Here is a 23,956-nt window from a genome sequence, read left to right on the forward strand (position 1 = left end):
AGAGCTCACCTGCATTTAACACAGTCCGCAAGCGGGAATAATTGGGGAAATAGGATAGGAGAAAGAAAAGTAAAGATTAGAAAGGTGAGGAAAGAGTAGAAAAGAGTAGTTCCACTGTGGTCGATTCCGTCGCACACAACACACCACGAACACTGTTGGCTGGCGTAATGCTGCGTCCGGCAGACAAGAAACCTCGAAGGGAACAGTGAAACGCGGAGGCGAGCATGGTGCGACGAAGAGCGAAGTCTGCGGCGGTCCCGACCGCTTTGGAGACGGGTACTGGGAAGGGGGGGGGGGGGGGGGGGGGGGGGGCGGGAGCTGGCACTCGACCGCCCACACCAGCAGAGCGAAAGCCAGGCGACGTCCAACGGCCCGCAAGCGCGGGCCGCCGAAATGAAGCCCCTCCGAAGCACAGGAGCACGAAAAAACACGTCCGCTCAAATCCGAAGCGACGACCGAACTCCCCTGACGCACCCGCAAAAGCTACCTCTCCGAGCGTACGAAGTACCCGCTAATCTATCCGCTACCCTTCTCAGTTGCGGAGAATGCAAAACTGCATCTAACGCGCCAGCATGGCACAAAAGTTCGCTACCTACCACAGGAAAAGCTTCACACAACGTTTCTGCACAGCAAAGTTTTTACGGCGCACTCACAGCAACGGTGGCTGCCATGATGGAATGCGTTGGTTACTAGGTGAATACCGACTACTGCCGCCAACTCTAGTAGGCAAAAAGGCAGCGGGCAACTCTGAGGGTGGCATCATGTCAGCGCCCAGGTGTAGCACGGTTTCAATGCACGGGCTGGCCGGGCAGCTTTTGCTCTAGAGTCAGTAGTATTAACTCTATGGTATTCTAGGCTGCAGAGCGGTCGGTTTCAGTGATGTCACTTGGGACCACGAAAACGCACGATTGAGCGGGAAAATCAAAATTTTAACCTAAATTGTTTAATTTCTCAGGGAATAAAGCACCGTTTGTATCCGGACAAGCGCTGGGGCACTATAAAACACGAAATCTTTCGAATAAAACCAACTTGCATTTTCTCTTCATGGCTCCTTTAACCGGAAGTACGTCACGATGAAAGGGACGCAAAAGGGACGTTTTCAAATAGGACAGTTACGAGAATACCGCCCCAGATTGAAGAAGAAAGAAGCGGGGAACGCGTCCTGCGCACGCTCCTAGCTCGCGCCTCAAGAACCAACCCTTCCACTCTGCTGCCCCGAAGGTTTTTCGTGTAGCAGCAGCCATGGCTTCGGACCCGTACTTCGAAATAGTCACCGTTATTGCGGCCCTTGTGGGCGTGGTCGTCCTGATCGCGCTTCTCTGGCTCCTTGTGAGGAAGTTCGTCCTTGGTCGCTCCGCCCAGAGACCGGCGGAGAAAGAGGCTGCCCCACCCGGTCCGGCGACCCTGCAGGAAGCGGCCGCGGTAGCGTCGCCCGCGCAGCCTTCGATGGCTGTCACCCCGGGTGGGAAGCAGGCTGCTGGCGTCACGTCCGGGGCCACCAGTTCAGGGGGCCCCGCTGGCGTCACGTCCGGGGCCACCAGTGCAGAGGGCCCCGCGGCTAAACGGCGAAGCATAGGGGACGTGGCTCGGCGCGCATCCCTGCTCGTGAGTCAAGCCGTGAAGCAGGAGACCACCGCCCTTCTGGAGTCCTTGTCAGCGGGAGCCATCAGCGCACAGGTAGGTGAGGCAGCTGCTGGCAGTGCAAAGGGTTCAACAACCTAGGCTGCGTCTCATCTCACGGCAGCCGTGAGAATTACCTCCTGGAAATCCTCACGGCAGTTTCCAAAAAACCTAGCGTAATTTAACCGGACGCGTCATAACCAACCCAAATCCAGCCCAACTACAACAAACCTAATCTAACCCAGCCCGACGACACAGAACACAACCTGTAATAAATGTAATTCAACCCATTATAGAAGTCTTGCGCGTCGATCTCTGGATATAGTAAAAACCAGAGTAAAAACTATTAACAAAATCAGGACCACCGATAAATTCTGAAAGCTAAAAAAAAACTCTTCTTGTAGGACTCGAACCTGAGCCTTCTCGTTTGAAAACTATACCGCAGGACTACAGCGGCATCTGCAAACACAACGTTTTAGGGAATATTTGTTCCATGGAATCTCCGCGTACCGTGCTTAGCCAATGAGAGGCGCCTGCCGTGAGAAATTTCTGACGGCAATTCTCACGGTTGCCGTGATAATAGACACTACCTAATTTTTAACTAAAAGAGGTTTTCTTCTCTGCCTTTTAATCGGTCCTACGACAGTTGCGAAGGTTCTCAACAAGGAAAATTGAAGTTCGTAGTTCCAGCGGAAGTCATGTCTGGCTAAAGGGGACCGCTACTGTGCCACTTTTCGTTAGTGTGAGGCTATCACACAAGGCACTTTCAGCACTTAACAGCAGTTTCTTCCAGAGTGCCGAATAGACTGACTATAGTAAATGTTTCACGTGTGCCACGAGAGAACCACGAGGTTAGACCATGACGGTACGGTATTCACAGCGGCCGTAATGCTCAAATAGACCAAAGAAAGTGGATATGTTGTTGGCAGCCGGCACGTTAGCCTGTAGGGATATTTACCTCTATTTACCTCAGGCTTACATGTCTGCCTTTGCCAGGCGCGGAATCAGATGTGGCTAGCGTGGCGCAGTTAGTTCTGGCCCGAGACAAGATGTGTTATCAAAGGTGAAAAGGCGGCAGTTCGAGCATTCGTGAAAAAGTTACATACAGGAACATTGGCAGTTAAAACGAAGTGAAGGAGAAGGGTCTGTTTATTCGCTGGTCTAACATGTGTACGTTGTATGCGAAAGCCAACACAGTGGAGCATGTTTTCACGGAGTGCTGGTACGCCGTATTTGTAGGGGACGTCTACAGAGAGCGTGTAAGAAAGACCTACCCCTTTCAGCGCAAGGCATTCGGTTTCTTCCGGTTGGCCACGGATACGATGCCTTATATAATTTGAAGGGTTGCATGCCATCTGGAGGTCCGGAATGGCTGTGCGCCACGCTGATCTGAAAACGCTCACCGTCAAAGTTTCATACTCTATGCTCACGGAGAGCAGGTATTTTTCACAAACTTTCAGGCTGCTGTACGAAGTGTAGAAGTCACAGGACCCAGAACTTGAGTGGCTACCGGTTTCGGAAGAGTTGTGTACATTTGATGTTTTAAAGTTGTTCCTTGTGATTTTTCGCCTTATTCACTGTGTTTATTTATTCAGAAATTGGGTTCTTTTGCGGCACTCTGTCTTATCATTTATTCGTGACCTGCGCTTATGTTAGCTTAGGTTAGTTTGGGGTAGCTGCTTTTACTGGTTGGGTTGGGCTGGGTTAGGTTAGGTTAGGTTAGGTAAGATGTTTGCTTAAAATACCTATGCGATAAAGCATGCACGAGAAAAAATGCGCCTGCGCGGGAGATAGCAAAATGCCGACTGCCGACTGCCGGCAGGATGTTCTCATAGTCGTGATCAGCCAACAGTGGCGCAAATATCGCGTTTGTTTTTTGAACATATTAGTGCCTAATACAATGCAGCTGGCACAATATTTGCGAAAGGTAAAATGAAGGCTGCCGGCACAATATCCACAACCTAGAGAAAATAAGCTACCGTCCTGGTCTTCGACACGGAATTGACTTCAAATCAAATCAAATCTTTATTTCAAGATCAACTACCCCTAGTGAAAATCCTTCAGCTGGTTTAACTGGGATCAACTGGTCCCAGTTGGAATCTAACTGGTCCCAGTTAAGAGCTAACTGATCCCAGTTGGGAGCTAACTGGTCCCAGTTGGGATGCAATTGGTCCCAGTTCGGAGGCGACTGGTACATGGTTCTTTAGGCTGGGGGGCACAATCAAAAAACCTTTGCTCGGCTTGACTATGAGAATGCACCGTATACACGGCAAGTGTTGTTGTTGATAAACTTTATCACACAAAAAGACCCCCAAAGTCTGTGGTTCTGAAAGAGAAAGAAATATCTATACAGACGAGAGGATCCCACGAACATGAGCCACCGAAGCTCGCCACCAGGCCATTCGGTCCGTTCCCTCCGGTGGCGCGAGCCAGTCTTGGAGAGAAGAGGGAGAAGGTGAAAGGGATTTAAGATGAGTTGAAAGAAATGGTTGCGAACCAGAACCGTCCCAAAGAACATTTGGCCTATTGGGAAAACCAGAACACTTAGAGCACTGTGCAGGGCTGCGATGGCCTTCTAATCGATGTAGTATGTGTGGTGTTGGAAAGGTGTCCGTTTGCGCTTGCCGGATACGACATCTGCCCGGGGTAACAGGTGAGAGGGAGGCGGAAGAGTCTGCTTATCCCTGGCTAACTGTTGCACAGTCTGGCATCAACGTAGACGGGCTTGTCGCGCCTTCTTGGGCGGGTGGAAAGGGATTGGCCAGGACGTCTCCGAGTCTCGCGGTTGGGACGGAGCACGGGAGAGCTGATGCGCCAGCTCGTTGCCCGGGAAGCCTGCGTGACCAGGAACCCAGCCCAGCAGGTAGCTAGTGCCAGTGTGTTTGGCCAAATGTGTGTGGAGTGTACGCATCATATTGATGGGAAGCAACTGCTCCTGAGTGCAGCGAACGCTTGAGAAACATAAATGCTTACTAGTTAAAATTTTGTACAAGTTACAATTTCGCGTGTAAATTTCACATAACTATAAATCTACAGAGCAAATAAACGTACTATACAGATGCGAAGAAGTGTACGGGCACATTCAAGTTTGTGCAAAAATTAAACACTCAGCAAAAATTGACTTGTGCGTGGGTTTGCGCAAACAAAGAAGAAAAAAACGAGAAAAAGGAAAACGGTTATGGAATTATTTATCACTGTTTTTAAATTTCACTTGACGTACGCGTGTTCAGTAACTGAGGTAGCTGATAACGCAATATCTGTAGGCCGTAATTGGTGCGGGAGAAGGGGACATTCCAAATGCCATTTTGTTCAATTACGTGTTATCTTTTTACATGTTATGTACCGGCGCAGTAACTGCAGCTTACAGAGGCCATTTACAGGTGTAATTGATAAGGACCTAAAATTTGGGGCTGTGTGTGCGTCGTAAGAAGCATCTGCCATTATGAGGAGTACCTATTTTGTATTAGAATCAGTTTTGATGTGTTAGTGTCGGTATTGGTACCCAACACCAGGTGGCCGTACTACATTTTTGAGAAATAAAGTTGTAAATGATGATCTCAACTGCTAGTGGCACGAAAAACGAATCCTAGATGGCATGCCTGTTATCCTAGACAGTCTAGCTCTTACTTTATCAACGTGTAAACCCCATAGCATATTGTTTTCTTGAAGTATTGCACCTCGGCTTTTTACGGATTGTACAACTTCAATGCACTGTGCATCAAGCATGAGGGGGGATGATGAGGAGAGGGCTTTATTTTTAGGTCTGAAGAATACAGGCTTTGTGTTATTAATGACAATTTTTAAGGAAGAATTGCTGTTCCATGAATATATTCGCGGAAGTGTTTTGTTGGCTTTTTTTGTTATGTCTCGACTAACTTATTTCCGCCCTCATTAATCCCTCGTTAAGAAAAATATCTATTTTCATACTTCAGCTTCATCCCGAGCATCGTTTTAATTAAGCAGCATCGCCTGTTCAAGCCCCAATATTGGGCTTCATCTGCTGCACCAACACCTGAAGCCTGCGATTCACCCAAGGATACTTCTGCTGTTCCCTGTCCTGGGGGCTTGACTTCTGCTTGGATGTGTTCTAAATTTGTATCACCCTATATGGAGAGTGTATGGTATGAGCCTCACGGTTTCAACGCTTGCTCAAACGAAGTAAATAGTGGTGTAGTGCGTGCCATGTAAAGGGAGAGGTGATAACACACAAAGAAAAGCTGGATATAGGGAGGGAAACTTCGATCAGGAAAATATTCAGATGATATGTGTACGTGTATTTTCTTATGCCCTGCTGTGGATGTACAGTCTGTTGGTGGTGATTCCGCCGGTGATTCGTTACTGCTACTATCATTTTGATTGTTGGTGGTACAAGTAGTAGCGTAGTAGTTGTAGTAGTAGTAATAGTAGTAGTACTATTGCAGGGACAATGATTTTTCTCCCCCCAGATAATTTCTGATGTCTAGATATGGCATGTCAAAAAATGCATGTGTGAATGCGAGTCCTTTTGTGCCTTAGCCAGCAACAGCAAAAAAAAAAAAAGAAAATAGAGTGGAAAGAACGCGCGAGTTAGCCTCCTTCCAGAGTCTAGAGAGTGGCGTTGCCGGAGACGCCAGACAATGCACGTCTCCAGTTGTTCATTCCTCCCATCGTCAGTAGCTAGCCTTTCGGCATGACCAGACAGTGCCTTCAGAACAGGGCGGTTTCAAGAAAAGAAAGGCTTGCACGGTCACCTAGCGGCACGTCCACCGTTGCGCGCCACACCGCCGATGGGCGGCCGAGCTAGGCGTCCCTGTAGTTGCCATCGGGACGGGTTTGATGCGACAGGCAGTGTCGCACCGGCGGCGCTGCTCGAATTAACCAGAGGTCCAGGTATCTGAGGAAGCATTCGAGCATGTGCTTACGCACCTTGTCGCCGTTTGCGTGCATAGGGAAGCTGCTCACGAATTCTAATGACACGACAATAGCCTTTTAGTTAATTTTTTCACTACCCGAGCAGAGGTTTCAAACAAAAAGGTTGGCGGCCAAGTAGAGCTTTGACGCCTGAAATAGGCCCTTCTTAATTTCCTGCAGGTTCCCAAGGACGAGGATTTGGAAAATAAAGACAACACAGCGACTAAACCAGGATCGGACGCAGCACCACCTAAGGATGATGCCACGGCCGGCACCAAGGCAACGTCACCATCGTCGGACCGAAAGGGAAACACGAAGCCGTCACCTTCCACGCAGTTCATCAGTGATGGCAACGTTGCCGAAAAGCCGGGGAGGGAGAAGAAAGACCCCGAAGCCGTTGTGAAAGAAGCACCGAGAGCAGCAGACGCTGCTGAGAAGGAGAAGCAGGGGCTGTCGGGTGGCGACGACCCTGGCGAGCTCCAGGCGACGACAGCGACCCCTGCATCTCCCTCGTCCGGTGGGAGGGGGACAGAGGAGCAGGTGTCCAAGGAGCCCACGAAGTCAAAGGGCAAGAAGCGCAAGAAGGGCAGTGCTCCCGGTTCCTCTTGCACCAGCCCATCGCTCGAGAAGCCTGACGTGCAGCAAGAAACGAGTGAGTGTCTGTCTAACTAGACCTTGAGTTTGAGCTGGTTTGTTGCGTGACATATCGGTGAAAACAGCGTAGGGATGGGGACGGAAGGAATGCCGGGCACTGCAGGCGTGTCTAACAACTCGGCATATAGTTATTGCGGTCTGAAATATATAGAAAAACGCTGCATGTGGTTGATCCCTCTGTCATAGGTATAAGTAAAGTTCGAAATAGGAATGTGGAGCGAAATGTCCAGCTGAGCATGATTTGGGGGTCAGCGGCTGTCTTGTGGGTCTGCTTGGCGAGTGACGTCCTGCTGGCGGGTCGCTTCGGCAAAGGTGTGCTGGCGTCATTTCCGTGACGGATATGACGTCAGTGAAATCTTAGGGTATCGCGGAATAAAACACTTGCGTGTTAAAATAAACCGAAAACAAACAAGCCTAGTTATAACTTACTGATGATGATGATTGCTATTGGTTTCCTCTTTGTAGCGGGATGATGACATGTCATCTTGGTTTAATAGTCTTCGTTTAATACTAGCGCTGCTTACGGCAGGCGAAAAAAGCTTATTAGGCACAAAATACTTTTTTTGTTACACGTGGTAACTGTCCTAGACAATATTCCCCTCTCTGCTTTTCGTCCACCAGCATTCTAATCTTCTTTTCGTCGTCTCTACAGCCTTGAACTTAACCCCCTCTGTGCTACCCTCAAATCCTAGGGCTTCTGGAAGCCGAATATTTCCCTCGTGTATATTTGGATGGATGCCCTCGCATTCTAACACTATGTGCCACAGTTTGTTTCTTTTCCGCAGACCACTCATACCCCATCATTTTGTGAATACTTCCTCACAAAGCTCTTAGTTGGCAAGCAACCTTCCCTAGCCTCAAAAAGCAAAGCACTGCCCTGGGAATTATCGTAGAAATTTTTCTTTCTGATGTCCAATGTCTCAGCCCTGTACATCTCTAACGACGTTTTAGCTTTCATTTTTTCTCTCCATTTATTCGTTTCAATCTACCTTGCCTCTTTTTTGGTTACCTTGGTTGTTTTGGATTCTCCACTGTTCTTTCCGTATTTCTTCGTTAGCCTTCTAGTCTTCCTTAACCACTGCGTGTCCAGGCTTTTAAAGTATAGGTACCTAAAAACCGTAGCTGCCCACCTTCGTTGATCCATTGCTCTCAACCTCATCTCAAAACATATTTTACTCTGTGCTTCTCGAACTTCAAACGACGCCCAGCCCATATCTCCCTGTACTGCTTCGTTAGTTGTTTTTCCATACGCGCCTAAGGCCAAACGGCCTACCGTTCTCTGGTTCACTTCAAGGCCTGATAGAACGTCGTATTTTAAGCAGAGTACAGCATTCGCAAACATGAGACCCGGAACCATTACTCCTTTCCACATTCCTCTCACTACTTCATATTTGTTATACCCCCACAGAGCTCTATGTTTCATTATAGCTGCGTTTCGCTTTCCCTTACCCTTAAGTTGCTCCTCGTGAGTTCTTAACTAGTTATCCCCTTCGTTTATCCACACTCCCAAATATTTATATTCCTTCACTCTGGGTAATTCGCCTTGCTGGATAGAGACTGCGTCAGTGGTAGCATCATTGAAAACCATTATTCCTGATTTTTCTGCGGTAAAATTTCACCCGAGGTCGGCGGCTTCTTTAGTAGTAAAAGTTGCTTCCCCGCAAGAAGACCATGTGTGCAGGGGTGCACCCTTTACAGGCCGCTTGCTTCGTTGTACTTGCGTCACTTGCGTGGCGGATATGACGTGACCGAAATCTTGGTGTATCCGGGAACGAAACACTTTCATGTTTAAAAAACACGAACGACATCACAACCCTAAGATAAAATAAAAATGATGAATGCGGAAAAGACAACATTATTAAAAAGTGAAAACGGCGGAAAGTTGGGAGGCGTCGCAACAACAGCAAATTAAAATGACCTAAACAGAATTCAGGGAAGCTTGCCCTCATCCGCAAGACTTGAATGGCGAAACTCTTGTAGGTGATCATTGACGGCCACAAACTTAATCACAGCGCGAAGGACGGGACAGACAGAAAGACCTGTCCAGTGGTTGATCTTTCTGTCTGTCCCGTCCTTGGCGCTGTGATTAAGTATGCACACGTACCAACTCGCCCAACTTGCAACTGTCCGACGGACACAAAGTTGAGTTTTAGCATCGTTGAGGTGTCGTGGTTGACGTCGCCGCCATGGCATTTCAATGGCCTTACCTATGTTGAGCAAGGCCAGAGTGAGCTCGTCGTTTTGGTAGACGTTTCCGTACGCCACCCTGTAAGCGTGCCTTATCATCCCTGCGGATGTTTTGCACGCCGAGCCTCTCTAAGTGTGGCTGGCCTCTTCCTCGGCCGTGTGAACTATCCGCGGCCGGGTCATGTGGAGTCAGTGATCACCTACAGCAGCTTCGACATTCAAGTCTCGTCTCTTCTACGGTACAGGGCGCATGCGCACGACAACACGAGGACGAACGAACGAAGGGCGTACGCTATGACGTGTCTTTCTCATTCAGAGCAGGGGCTGCCACGATACGACAATCGCTGGAGTTTGTGCGTGTGCGTGCGTGCGTGTGTGTGCCTGTATGTGTGTGTGTGCGCGCGTATGTGTGCGTGTGCGTGCGTGCGTGTGTGTGCAATTTCTTTAGGTCGGTATGCTTAGCTTGATGAATGTGCGCTAGAGGCACGCGTGTACGAGCGCTGGGGATTTTCTTGCTATTTTTAACTGCCGACACCATACACAGACGCTCCGCTTAAGAGCTTCGCTGTTAGGAAAACTGAAAAGAAAGGAAGAGAAAGACCGAAAGGGCGTACGTGTATACAGAAAACTATGTTCGCGACGCTGTAGGTAACACCACTCCGATACTGTTATCACTGCCTCGCGCCATGAATGTATTCGAGTTCTTCTGCAACAGCGCCATAGACGGGAGACTTAACAAAATTTTCAGCATTCTTCGCTATCGTGCGAGTGTTTGCCTTCTGTACACTTTGGCTACCTTTTTGTTTTAAGTAATGCACTTTATAAGCGACCCCAAACCATCCACCGCCGGCGTCGGCGGCGGCGTCGGCGTCCGCAGTGCTCCTCTATAAAGAAACAGCATCCGGCGCCAGGTTTCGATCCGCGGACTTTGCGGCCGCAGCGCGACGCTCTACCGACCAAGCCACGGACGCTTTTTTTTTTTCTTTATTACCGGTTTCAGACATCACAAAAACGTGCTACAGATAACAAACGCTAGCTTTGCCTAAGCCAGCGTATTATGTCTAAAAACGGGGCATAGACAACACTTTCTCTACTTCCTGCAGCCACTCGGGTGTACAAGGTTGACCCTTCCACATTTCTACAATGCGATGAACGCTTTCACAGAAATACTGCCTCGCGGGCCGTCCATCAACGTCCGAGTAACGAGCTGCCAATCGAGACCTCCATATTCCGTGGAGGACCAGCAACATCAATAGGTCGTAAGGCACTCCATTATCGTTCTCAACTGCCAGAAACCGTATACCATGAGGATCCAAGGGGAGTTCCTTTTTCAAAGTTCTCTGAAGTACATCCCACAAAAACACCGCATCCCAACAGTCCAAAAATACATGTTCAACAGTTTCCGGCTTCTTACATAGCCAGCAGTCTGCTCCCCAGGGCACGAACAAACCTTTCTCAATCATCCACGTTTTAACCGGGAGCACACCAACATGAAGCTTAAAGAAAAACGTTTTAACACCCGGCGGAACAACCATTGCTTTTACACGTTTCAAAACATTTTGTCCTGGTCCACTTCGAAACATGGATCTGTATAGTGGCACAGGAAAGCCGATTTCAACGAGATCTTTGTACAACTTCTTCGACACTGAAGTCAAATACTCCATGGAAAAACGCGAACATACAAATTGTGTTGCCTGTACGACTTCCTTTAGATATCCGTGAAGTCCTCCGGTATAACACAAAGATGACGTAATAACAAACTGAGGCAGAAATCTACCTAACCTAACCTGAATTACAGTGCGAAGTAGGGGGTCCTTCACCTCACGCAAGAAATAAAATCTATTGACTACTTGTCGCAGAAAAAGATGCGATAGTGACAAACCACCATCACGCACACGTCTGAAAAGATTAGTTCTACTCGTCCGTTCCCAGGTCGAGCCCCAGATAAAAACAGTGACGCGCCTTATATCTTTAACGCATTCAAACTACGTCGTCAGCGGCGTGCGTTGGCGACTCAGCGGCGTTATAGCGGCTTGATAACTGCGTGGTGTACACGTGATACTACAAACCCGATGGAAGAGATGGAAGAGAAGGCGGCGAGGCGGTGGGCTGCGGGGGCCGAGCGCAAGCGCCGCAAGCGGGCCGACAACCGTGCATTCGCACTTTCACATTCTCCCCCTCGGGGAAATGCGGGGGAATTTTTTCTATATTTTTGCCATCTCTCTTCGTTTTCTAACAATTCGACTGCTGCTTTCTGATCAACATTGAGCGTAAAAAGAAAACGTTATAATACCCAGGTTCTGTATTCAACGCCAGATAATCATCTGCTTGACGAATATTTTATAGCATTCGGAACCAGTTATTTCGCGCCTAAGTTTGTCAAACGTCGATTTTGATTAATTTAAAGGGGCACTGACATAAAATTTTGAAGGCGAGATAACTTCGGAGATAGATTGCTGGGAACACACATACATCATCAGCGAAATATCAGCGGCGAATACAGCCTAGAACATATTTAAAATCAATTTTAAAGTGCGCGAAACGCAACCGAGCAGCCAGCAGAGGACCACGCGCAATCGACATCCCGTGGATATTTTGTAAATAAACAATATCCAAACACGCCACGAGTCTGTGTTTGCCAATTCCGCCCTGCCGGCGTTTTTCGCCGGCTCTCCCTTCTCGCCGCTCCAATCGGAGGGCAGAGCTTCTGCTCTCGAGAGCGAACGACCCGAGCGTTGGCGGCGGAGACGCCGGGATTTCGTCGGCTCATCAGGCAAGCTGGCCGCGACCAAAGTTCTACAGCGATTCGAGGCACTCTGTTTTTATTACTTTTTATTAGATGCGACGCTGAGAGCATCTCTTGTCGGCGGCCCTGTCCTTCCTGCGTGCGTCCGTCGTCGTCGTCGGCATCCGCACTCTCCTCCGCTCACCCCCTCTCCTCTCCGATAGCGAACACTCCCTCGCGAGGGGCATTGGATTGGATTGGTTTGGCTTGGATTGGATTTGGATTGGATTAAAGTTGATTGCGTTGGATTGTGTTGCGTCATAGCCGCGGCAGACGCACTGGCGCCGGCGCGTGCCCAGGTGAGAGCGAACACTCTCTCTCAACATCTGCGGGTGTGCGGCCCAGCGCGCTCTCACTCCGCCGGTGGGCGGCGCTGCGCGCGGTGCTGCGCATGTGCAGTACTCTCTCCGCGGTCTCGTCTCCTTCGGGCGCGTTGCGCATATAACCGGTGTGCCGCTCTCCGGCGGCCTTTCGGTCGACGGTTGCTCTCCGCTTGCGCTTGAACCCCCCTCAGCGTCGCATCACACCAGGGTTCCCGCGAGTGGAGGTGGGCGTAATTTTTTACATTGGACGCAAAAACGCGCCGGAGACACGAAAAGCCCCCTGAGCGAGGCGCACGGTCGCTGTGCAGGCGGCGGCCACGACCACGAAGTGGCGCGGGCCGCCGCAGGTAGCTCGAGTGACAGCTTGTTACCGCTGCCCGAAACTGCACCCAAGTCCCAACCATGGCAGCTTATATGAGAAAGGAGTTAATAATGCGACGGCGGGTTGCATTAAAAATTGTCATCTACACCGCTTACGAGAGCGGCAATCGAATATCCGCCGCAGTGCTAACCCGAATACATCTGTAGGCGGACCTGTAGGCAGACCGGCCGGCTGCTCCCAGCGCGCGTCTTGCTACCCACTGTCTCGAGCGTCGCGCGTCGTTCTTTAGTCGCGGTTGCATCTGCGCTCGCAGCGCCTGCGTAACGTCCACGGTCGCTTTTTATTTAAGCGGCTCACGAGATCAGTACGTGGGGACATTCGCAGGAACTGCCGGCGATGCGGATTCGACAGTGCTACGGCAACTCTGCCCTGTGATATCGCTCTGACGGTCACGTGGTCAGCTTTGTTCACACAAAATCCACGTTTCGCGGCACCCGCTGAAACCGAAACAGCGACTGGCCGCATTGAAAATGCCTCTAATTAAACAACCTTCGCACGCTGAAGCAAATGAGGTTTCTACAGGTGATAAGTAGGTCACTGGCTACTTATCGCAACATAAAAAAACAAGATGCAAAATGTTTGTGTCAGTGCCCCTTTAAGGTCGCATGGATTCCACGAGAATCCCTGCATTTTTGCACTGCTTTCTTCAAAATCCCGGCACGAACGACCTGTTTGACGTGTGTCGGCTGCCAGGAAACTCCAACTTATACTGCAGTCGCAAGCAAAATGGGCCCGACAGTAAATGTGAATTGTGTATACTTTCACACTATTTCTTTTATCTTTGGTAAGTTTATTTACTCCGTGAGATGTTCTCCGTATTAAGAGCAGCGTAGTGACATGCTTAGGTGTGTCGCCGCCACTCTGAGGTCATGAGTTACCTTTTTTTTTGTACACGTATGGACGCTTCCAGGTATGTTCCCCTTGCAAATTTTCGCGGGTGTTGTCAGGAAGAAAATGGCGATGAGAGGTGCCATAAACCTTTGATGCTGACTCATCTGCGTTGTTATCTACCTGCTTTGAAAGCACAGGTTTTCAGTTCCAGCTGAGAATCCTAAAAGCTTGCTGCGAAGATGTCCGTCCTTTACAAATATCCTAACGTTCAGCATCAGCATCAAACCGTCAAAGTGCCCACCTGACAGCGTAAACTACCGTATTTTCGCCCGAATAACCCGCACCAAGAATGCGAAAATTTCGGTGGCTAAGCAGGGGTGCGGATATTATGCGGGTTTTTCCCTATTAGTGCCGCGTCACGGCGATGCGCGTTGTGCCGTGAAGCTCCTACGCAGCAACACTAAGGCTTCCTTGGCAGCGATTGCGCAAGTCATACAAGGACAAGGAAGAAAAAACAAGGGCGAGCGCACTCTAAGAATGGAATTTTATAAGTGAATTATGACTTTCGCCTTGAGGGTCAGCGAATTCTACTTGCTAAATATACGTTTTTTCTGCCTACATAGCATGCGATGTGTTGCTTGAGCAGTAGCTTTGGTGCAGCCTTTCCGGTATCAAATTTGCAGGCAATACGCGAGAATTTTTTTTTTCTTTTCCGGCGGGCTCAAAGAGGGGATGCGGATTATACGCAGGGGCGGTTATACGCGCGAAAATACGGTAAGTCCCATGACAAGGTGTATGCCCCAATGAAAACTCGTGTCCTTTACTTCTTTCCTTGTCTTGCCTTGCGAGCGATGTCTCAGGTAGAACTAACTCGCTCTACCTCCCACAACAGGTGTAACGCACACGAAGCGAAAGCACAAGCGAAACCCCGACATGTCGGCCAAGTCGCCGACTGAGACCTCTGGCAAAGACACGTCGTCCGCTGATGCTGAACAGTCGTCGGCCGCCGCGCTTCCTTCAACGCACGCGTAGCGCCGGCCCTCCACTGCTTCGAAGGGGCCGTGCACGTCCTCTTGCGCAATGACCGTAAGTGAGACTTTATCGCGGACCAATGCATCTATCTCTTTCCGGTGTAGAGGTGGCGGTCGGTCACAGTGTAGAGGTTGACTGTGTGGGTACGAGTGAATCGCGGAGTGCCACTCACTGCTGGCATTACCTATAGGTCGTATTCACTGAAAAGTTTAGCTGCCAATTTCTTCGCTTGGCAACACTGGAAACGGCCACAGACATGGCCGATGCGCCGCGGGCATGGCGCGGCTTGAGCCACTGCGCCCGCACGCAGAACAAAAAAGAACACCGGCGTGCGTCGCATGGTCCGTTTGAACCCGATTCTCAACGGTGGTGTCAACATAGATGTTATTAATCGCACTCACATTGGAGTCGAGGCACTACTTCGCGTTGGGTGGGGTTGAATTTGGAACGCCCAACACACATCATGTGCTTAGCACGAACAAGTACCGCCATAGCATGTTGTTGGGCTAGTTGGTTCATATTCATACTTAAAACTGCGCATTCGGGCGGGACAAGGAAAAGAAGACACAGGACGAGCGCAGACTCACAACTAGTTTATTGAAAAATGGAGCATGCTTATATACCCACACCAGCACATGCGCACACATGTCACCACATTATCACATGATATAACGGTTTAGAAATTCATATTCATTTCCATACAAAGATATAGATGGTTCACTTACACACTGTTCACCGTGCTTTCGAATGAAGAAGGCCGCGATTAATTCCCTTGCCACCTGTTCTCTACCTTTGCTCAGTACTTTCGTCTGAGTCAAAACTGGCTCGCATGGCTTGTTTTCACAAGCCATGCAATGGTGTGGAAGGTGGGATCCCGTTTTAGGGACCCCGTTTTATTTTATTGTTTTATTACACATATTCAGCTGGTGTTCCCTTAAACGGTCGTTAAGAAAGCGGCCCGTTTGTCCGATGTACACCCGCCCGCACGTGAGCGGGATCATGTACACCACGCCGGTTGTGAACTTCATGTATGGCGTCGCATGTCGTTTTAGGCAACCTGGTGTCTGTTCCATTCCTTTCAGGATCTTGGGGCACATGCTAGCCAACTTGTTGGCGCGTTTTTTCTGCGCCTAACAAGTTGGCTAGCCTACTCCAAAAGCCTACTCCTTCCTCATCGGGAAGGCCAGTGGTGCGTACTGCGACGCCTGCGAGGTTGAACAGACAGTCGAACATGTGTTTTGTCATTGCCCCCAGTATTCGTCGGAAAGACGCGTTTTGGCAGCCGGGCTCAGCCGATTGGACAATCAACGATTCGCAGTAGAGACTATTCTAGGACATCGACCACTACAACGGACTTCGCAGAAGGCTACATGAAGGACACAGGCTTAGCTGAAATACTATAGTGCCCCCAAAGGGACTAACGTGTGTGCGCGGCTCAGCTCCTATCCCCTCTTTTTCGGCTGCCCTCTCCTTCATCCCCTGCGCACCCCTTCCCCAGTGTGGAGTAGCAATCCGGGCTCTAAGCCTGGATAACCTCTCAGCCTTTCATAACTTGCGACCTGCCCACACGACAGCTCAATTTACGCCACAGTCCCTCCAGACATGCTGGGTGATTGAGTTCAAAGCTTAACCTGCATGTCAGATTCTGAAAGCACTTAGGGCATGTACAGCCTTTGTCAAAATTTTCTAGGCCACGTAAATGTATACAGGCCGCGAAAAATTCGAAGTACAAGCATAGACCTCGAACAAGGCCAAAACAACTCGCGCTAGAAATCTAGACAAAATACCTTCCTTACTCTCGTAATATAATTTCGTCACAGTTTCACAGTTTAGGTAAACTCTGTGGAACCTGCCAGTCTTGCTGCTTTTTCCCCACTGATTTCAAATATGGTATTATTTTTTGAGTAAGTCAAATTGTTACCAAGATAATTACACATAATTGGCCATTTTTGGAGGAACAATAGATAAACAGTGCTAGTCACAGAACTGTAATCAGTGTATTTTCCAATACTATGAACCTGGTGAGTGCAATAAGAGGATCGGTTTTTTGATGCACCACTTGGAACTAACTTTACAGCTCATTAAACCTTTGTGGCACCAGTGGCAAGGAACTATTTCGAACACCCATTTCAAACACCAAGGTTTAATGAGCTGTAACGTTAGTTCCAAGCGGTGCATCAAAAAACCTATTCTCTTATTGCATTCGCCAGTGTTCATAGTATTGGAAAATGTAAGAATTGCAGCAATTGCAATGCTATGACCAACACAGTTGTGTATTGTTCCTCCAAAAATGACTGATTATCTATAACTATCTTGGCAAGTAATTGACTTACTGAAAAAATAATGGCATATTTGAAATTAGTGGGGGAAAAGCAGCAAGACTGACAAGTTTCACAGAGTTTACTTAAAAATTAAAGGAAATTGTTTTAAGAGCCACCCTTTTACTTGGGATTTGCATTCCCGAAACCTCGGGCGTGGCCTAGAAAGTTTTGACGAAGACTATACCAGAGTTCGTCAATTGACGGACTCTGACTATACATTGCCACGTGCTTACAACTTTGGTGAGCCCCAGGTATTTTCTCCTGGCATAAATAGTGGTTACCTTCATTGTGCAGTATGGCGGCTGGCACGAGGATGTCGCACCTCCTTCGAGCTGGGCTACCGGGACGGGCGGCCCCAAGCTTAGCGCTTCGCAGCGGGATACTTCGACGCAGGAATGCTCCCCGTCGGCCCTGAAGAACCCGGATCCGCCGATGCTTCCGGTACCAAACCTGGACATCTTCGCCAGGGAACATTCTACAGGCAACTAAGCCCCTGTGCCCAAAGTCGGGCCACTTGATTGAGATGCCCGCACCAGAGTCCCGTGGATAATGAGATGGTTATTTATTTCGTTCAAATGCACAGTTTGCTACTTCAGCCATAAGAATGCTAATAAAAAATGGTGTTGATACAGTGGTGTCAGATTGTGAAAACAAGTTGTGGAATTTGAATAAATGCCGCCATGAAATGCTGTGTGAAGTGCTGCCAGAATCGGAATCTCTGCGCAGGCGTATTCGGTAGCAAGAGATGTGCACATGTGCGCCGTACGTGATCTGCTACTTTCCTGTAGCGTATTTGACCTGGCCGGCTAGACGCACCGTTCCCCGTAAGGTGCTCGGCGAATGCCAACGAACCGATACCCATGTTATATGAACCATACCCCTCATTTTCGATCCTATGTAATGCTTGACGTTTGGAGAGGAAATCTCTGACGTACGCGAAGGCTTTCCGAGTCCGACCACAATCCGTAACACTCCTCTTAAAGCAATTTCTTTTAATTTTAAGTAAACTCTGTGAAACTTGTCAGTCTTGCTGCTTTTGTACCAGTGATTTAAAAAATTTCATTTTTTGAGTAAGTCATTCAGTTCCCTACGTAATAGGAGGTAATTAGTAATTTTTGGAGGAACAATAAACAAAACAGTGTTAGTCATAAAACTGTAATGTTCATATTTTGCAATGCCATGAACCCTGGCGAATGCAATAAGAGAATCGGTTTTTGATGCACCGTTTGGAGGTAATTTTACAGCTTATTAAACTGTGGTGTTTGAAATGGGCATTCGAAATAGTTTCAATTGCCACTCGTGCCACCAAAGTTTAATGAGCTGTAAAATTAGTTACAAGTGGTGCATCAAAAAACCCATTCTCTCATTGCATTCACCACGGTTCATAGCATTTGAAAACATGCGGATTACAGTTTTATGGCTAACACTATTTTGCCTATTGTCCCTAAAAATGACTAATTATCTTGAATTATGTAGGGAACTAATTGACTTACTCAAGAAATAATGGAATTTTTGAAATCAGTGGCAAACAAAAGCAGCAAGACTGGCAAGTTTCACAGAGTTTAACAAACCATTAAAGGAAGCTGTTTCAAGAGCTCTGTCCCCCTCCAGTTTACCAGTATGCTGCTGTGCTGGATGTTGTCCAATGCTCCCTTTAGATCTAGGGCAAGGATGGCTTTATCATTCCCTTTTTCCTTAATTATGTCGCTTATTTGAGCCAAGTTTACGTTAAAAGTGGTGTCAGTGTGATTCTAACGAGGCAATCTGTTGAATGAACCAAACTTGTGTTTTGTCTTCATGGCTCCTTTAATGGCACCAGAAAATGTAGCGGAAGAACGACAGAAGAGAGATAGGGGCCATGGCTGCCCTTAGCGGCGATGACAGATTTAAGGACACGGCGAGTTTGTTGATGATGATAATCGGCCCATACCCAACGGGAGATTTAACAGCTTGGAGGAAGAAATGAACGCCTCCACTGCCCGCACACTGCTCCTGCGACCGCTGCGCAACAAGAGAAAAAGAGACGCCATTAAAGAAAGGGGGAAAGCGATTGTGCAGAGAAGCGGGCCGCTACTGGAGGGTAGAGATACGGAAGATGGGACGGAGATGAAAGCTATGCCGGACAGATTTGAGTGGGCTCAAGGTCCGTCAAAGAGGCCCACGGCACTTCCATTTCATCCGAAGGTTGGTCGTGCGCATTGCGTGGCTTGTCCGTTCTTACACCATGGTCGTTAGATAACCGGGGTCAAAAATAAAATCGCGTTGGATAACCGGGGTTCTTAATGCACAATTTCTATGGGAACTTCATCGGGACTCGACTAGTCCATTGTAAAAACCCGGGGTGCCGCAAAACCCGGGGACATATAATCAGGGTTCCACTGTATTTGGTATGGCGACAACCGTCATCTCACATGGCACCCTCCACCAAAAGTGTTACAGTACTACAGTACTAGTGTAATGAGAGTATATAACTAAATGCTGACGCCATTTACATTCGTTCTTTTTTGTAAGACGTTATCATTGATACATTTCTCTTAAAAAGAATGTGAACGGCAGTTTTCTGAACTTTCCCATCAGTTCTAGAAAGGAAACTTGGTCAGTGCAAGGCATGAACAATTAGCCTAATTTTTAAACCATGCTTTTAAGTCTCGGTGGCTCAGTGATGCCGTCCCCACTTGGCAACTCTCAGCTGATGGGTCTCTTTCCCGGTACAACTAACAACCCATAAATCTTATTTTAAATGCAGAGCATTTCAGTAACTCACGATGTCACCCGCGTTGACGTCCGTAGTCGTAGTCCGCACCCCTCCCCCTACACTATATAAAAAAAAATACTATCCGGCGCCTGGTTTCGATCCCTCGACCCTGCGGGCGGAACGCAATGTACATGGTGCTCTACCCACTGCGCCACAAAGCCGACACAGAATGGGAGGCTACGAACGCGCCTTATATCCTTGACTCATTCAAACTATGTCAAGAAGCTGCTGATACAACGCATTCACTACCACCAACTCCCCAAACACTAAATGTTAATGCAATACACCCACCCCCTATGCGACGCATTTACTCGAGTCCCCCTCGCGGGGAGATGCGCCCAATTTTTTTTTAAAAAGCACTTGCACCCCAAATGACTGTATCCTGCATGCATGCACGTGACTTCCGCACAAGGCATTTTCCTGCCTAGTATAAACGCACAAAGTGGGTCGAGGCCAAAATTGGTGCAAGTGGGTGACAACAAGCATGAAGAGTCAATTAGTCCTGAAACTTCTGAAGTGTCCCAGTGTCATCACCCTCCTGTCAAGGAATGACGAAAACTTGCACTGTGCATAGCGGAAGGTGTTACGGCCGCTAGCCAGTGGGAGGACTTCTTAGTCCAGGAACCCTTGCGCTCTAGCTGCCACACCGCCCTGGAGACCACAGGCTCCTCTGACATTCAATTAAGCCTCGGACTGGTCTGGTCAGCAGGCTCTACCACTACTCTGAGGTAGAATGCATTACCTCCCTGCCTGCAGCACAAAGCTTAACGAGGTCATCGCTCTTTTTAAAAATAAAAAAATGAAGGAAGCTCACACAAACGCGCAAGTCTTGAACCATCACAAAGGGTTAAGTCCACGATTGCAGCCGACTTGCTTCTTCTTCCCTGCCGCAACCAACTTTACTCCATCATTGTTGCTACAAGTGTGAGCTCCCTTCATTTTTTTGGAAGGGATAATCATTGGGCCTCACCTTGGAAGGGCGTACGCTATGATGTGTCTTTCTCCTTCCGAGCAAGTGTTGCCGCGACTACAGCAAACGTTGGAGTCTTTCTCGTTCCTCTGAGCAAGTGTTTCCACAGTTACGCCGAACGCTGGAGTTTTTTATTTTTCACGGCCAATCTAGGCCAATCTCCCTCAGTGGCTATGCCTGGCTTGACGAATGTGCACAGGGTACGCTGGGCAGTAGTCGCGAGGCACGCACACACGAACGCTAGGCATTTTCTTGGCTGTGTCAACTGCCGGGTGATTGCCGCATGGCCCGCACTTACGTGAACGTGCTTGGCAATTTATTTGTATTTTATGCTGTGGACACGAAGAATTACGATTGGCTAAACAGCTTTGCTTTGCTCTTAAAAAATAAGAACATTGCAGGTTAAAAAAAAACATCACTTTTGCCCCCATTAGGTCAGTTAAACAGGGAGTCAGAGAATATGTCAGAATGCAGCTAGGCTTTGGGTGTGTCGGTGGGGGGCAGCTTCAGCACGACTACGTTATCACGACGCCAGAAGCAGGAGGGTGAGGTTGGCCCAATGGCAAGGAGATAAGAGTGGCTAGCACCTCCTTCCTGCACCTTTGCGGCACGATATCGGTGCATTGTGGGAAAGCCTGTCATCCCTAGTGGAGGAAGCCGGTGCACGTTTGGAGCAGCCGACCGCAGGCGCTCAAAGTGCAATGTATATCCCACGCTTAGCTGGTTGAAACTTGTAGTAAATAATTCATTCATCAGGGGCGGTATTCTCGTAACTGTCTCTTTTGAAAACGTCCCTTTGGTGTCCCTTTCATCATGACGTACTTCCGGTTAAGCAGTGGGCGTTGTCAGTAGGTTTGCCGAGCTTGCGTTACGTCACTTCCGTTTGATTGCTTTTAGCCAACCAGGGCTCGCCAAAACGGACACTTTTGAAAGGTACGCAAAAGGGACAAAACTCGAGAATACCGCCCCAGGGGCGGTATTCTCGTAACTGTCTCTTTTGAAAACGTCCCTTTGGTGTCCCTTTCATCGTGACGTACTTCCGGTTAAGCAGTGGGCGTTGACAGTAAGTTGTTGCGCTTGCGTTACGACACTTTTGGTAGTTTGCTCTTAGCCAATCAGGGCTCACCAAAAGGGACACTTTTGAAAGGGACGCAAAAGGGACAAAACTCGAGAATACCGCCCCAGATGTTTCTCTTTTTCAACAAGACATAAACAAGTGTCTGTTGGTGTTTTCGAACTTCGAAATACCTCAAAAAAATATTCGAAATATTTTTTTATTAGTGTCAGTACCTGATTCAAAGCAATAACGACAACCAGAGAAACAAGCTTGATAGTGCTCTGTCCTATTGTATTTTTTTCCTCCTGGTTGTCATCGTTTCTCCGTGCTTAATTTAACCATGAAACCCCTAACCAACTTACCCAGCTTTCTTTGTTACTCCATCATGGCAAGGTTTGTTATTAAAGGTAAGTGCTCAGTGACTCCAGTGCTTGTCCCACAGGCGCTGCACCATTAAACTTGCCCCTCAGGTTCAACGAGAAACTCCGCTTCGGAATGGTGCAACGCTGATTCTGAAGCGGAGTTTCGCAATGGGTGTACATTGAACAGGTGTATATTGAAGAGTAAACTGAAACCCACCGTGGTGGTGCAGTGGCTAAGGCATTGTGCTGGTGCACCCAACGATGCGGTTCCCATCCCAATTGCAGTGGCCACGTTTCGCACACAGCCAAAGCGAAAACACTTGCACTGAGATTTCAGTGCATGTTAAGGATCCTCATGTGTATAAATTATTCCAGAGAACTCCGCTATGGCACGCCTCACAGCCAAAGTGCAGCTTCGGGGCGTTGAAGCTCCCAAACTAAAACAAAAGACAGTAGACCGCAGCTACGGTATCCTACCCAATCAACTGTGCGTGCAGCCGAAATAAGTTCAATATAACTGCATGAGGGAGAGTGGTCTTTTAGTGGTCTTGTCAGGATTGAGCGCCATGTTTCTCTGCTACTTGATTAATTTTTGACACAAATGTAGTTCTTCACGATCAAATAAGCGAGAAGCTACCATATTTGCTAACCGACAGCTTGTAGCCACTTCAGCTTCTTTGGCTACAAAAATGCATTAGTTTTCATTCTGAAGAAGCTCCCTTCAGTGCCCTTGGCAAAGCACTAAGGCACAGCACAGCAATATTTGTGATGAAAAACTACGTATATTTACACTATAACACAAGAAACCTTGCGTGAAATATAAAAACAATGGCGTGTGGTCAGTCATCCGGGACTCTTTGGCAGGTTCTTGCTCTCTTGACCCGGTTAAGATATCTCCTGCTGTTCTCGTCACAAACTCCACGCTTCAGAGGCAGGGCCTAATGGCCTCAATATAGCGGGTTTTAAAACCACCACCTGAAAAGAAAGAAGATAAAGAAGAAAGTTAGCACCTGAAAACGAAGAACATAAAGAAGAAAGTTAGGTCCCTAATTTGCTTGAATGAAACAGCTTGCTTTGTTGCAAGTGTCGTTGAAAGACGGCCTTCTGCCACTTACTACACATAACTTGCCTTTCAAACACTAAAACTCCCCCCGTACCCTCTCACTCCTCCCTTGATGAGTGCAAAGATAGCCTGCTCAATTCAATTCAATTTTCCCACATTTGCACTGCTCGCATGGCATCTGTTGGGACAGCAGGTACATTTTTCTTTAATTTCTATTTTTGCTCTACTTGGCGCAGCTCGAGCCAACACCTTTTGCTTTTCTGTTTGCTTTTACCTCATCTCTCTTCTATAGAGCCCCTGTACTGCTGTTTTTTTTTTTTTCATTCGCTATTGCAAAAACAATTCCAACTGGTATGCTTAATTAAAAGAATTCTACACAGTAAAATCTCCGTAATATGAATTTCACGAGGTCACGTGAAATATTTGTATATTTGTATCATTCAAAATTAATATCAAAAACATACACAAAATGAAAGATAAATAAGTTGATTTGCGGGAGAGAAAATTCCTTATATCCGGCTGCATTTTCTTCTTCTGAGATCTTGAATGATCGACGCGCAAAGGAAGGCGTAAAATTGTGTGCAAGTGGTTTCACGAATGTTTTGCCCACCACTGCATGCCTCAGTATGTCGAGCGCCAGGTGCATCTCAGCCGTCGTCGGTGGCCATCGTGGCTGCTGCCGTGGTCGTTGACTGAGCTAAACTTAACCCCTTGGCGAGGTCAG

The 23,956-nt window shown here is 48.1% G+C and overlaps 2 protein-coding genes across 2 annotated transcripts in view; one reads left to right on the forward strand and one right to left on the reverse strand.

Annotated features, from left to right (window-relative positions):
* Positions 1–1,196: 1,196 nt before the first annotated feature.
* Positions 1,197–18,097, forward strand: LOC144172747 (uncharacterized). Its single transcript, XM_077701357.1, has 4 exons — positions 1,197–1,677; positions 6,691–7,162; positions 14,565–14,758; positions 17,320–18,097. Exons 1-3 carry the CDS (start codon positions 1,243–1,245, stop codon positions 14,702–14,704), a joined length of 1,047 nt encoding a protein of 348 aa, XP_077557483.1. The 5' UTR covers positions 1,197–1,242; the 3' UTR covers positions 14,705–14,758; positions 17,320–18,097.
* A 4,834-nt stretch (positions 18,098–22,931) lies between these two features.
* Positions 22,932–23,956, reverse strand: part of LOC144172781 (cytosolic Fe-S cluster assembly factor NUBP2-like) — a 40,140-nt gene continuing 39,115 nt past the window's right edge. Inside the window, exon 9 of the mRNA XM_077701386.1 lies at positions 22,932–23,144. The gene's annotated coding sequence lies outside the window, so the exon portion shown is untranslated. The remainder of the gene's footprint in view (positions 23,145–23,956) is intronic.

Source organism: Haemaphysalis longicornis, unplaced genomic scaffold (assembly GCF_048455015.1).
Source record: "Haemaphysalis longicornis isolate Haplotype H1 unplaced genomic scaffold, Haemaphysalis longicornis Haplotype H1 scaffold_26, whole genome shotgun sequence".
In the NCBI taxonomy this organism is placed as follows: Eukaryota; Metazoa; Arthropoda; class Arachnida; order Ixodida; family Ixodidae; genus Haemaphysalis; species Haemaphysalis longicornis.

Excerpts from the sequence above, each read along its gene's own strand:
- LOC144172747 (XM_077701357.1), top strand. The coding sequence starts at position 1,243 with ATGGCTTCGGACCCGTACTTCGAAATAGTCACCGTTATTGCGGCCCTT. Across the intron at positions 1,678-6,690 it reads CGGGAGCCATCAGCGCACAG|GTTCCCAAGGACGAGGATTT; the intron begins GTAGGTGAGGCA and ends AATTTCCTGCAG. Across the intron at positions 7,163-14,564 it reads TGACGTGCAGCAAGAAACGA|GTGTAACGCACACGAAGCGA; the intron begins GTGAGTGTCTGT and ends CTCCCACAACAG.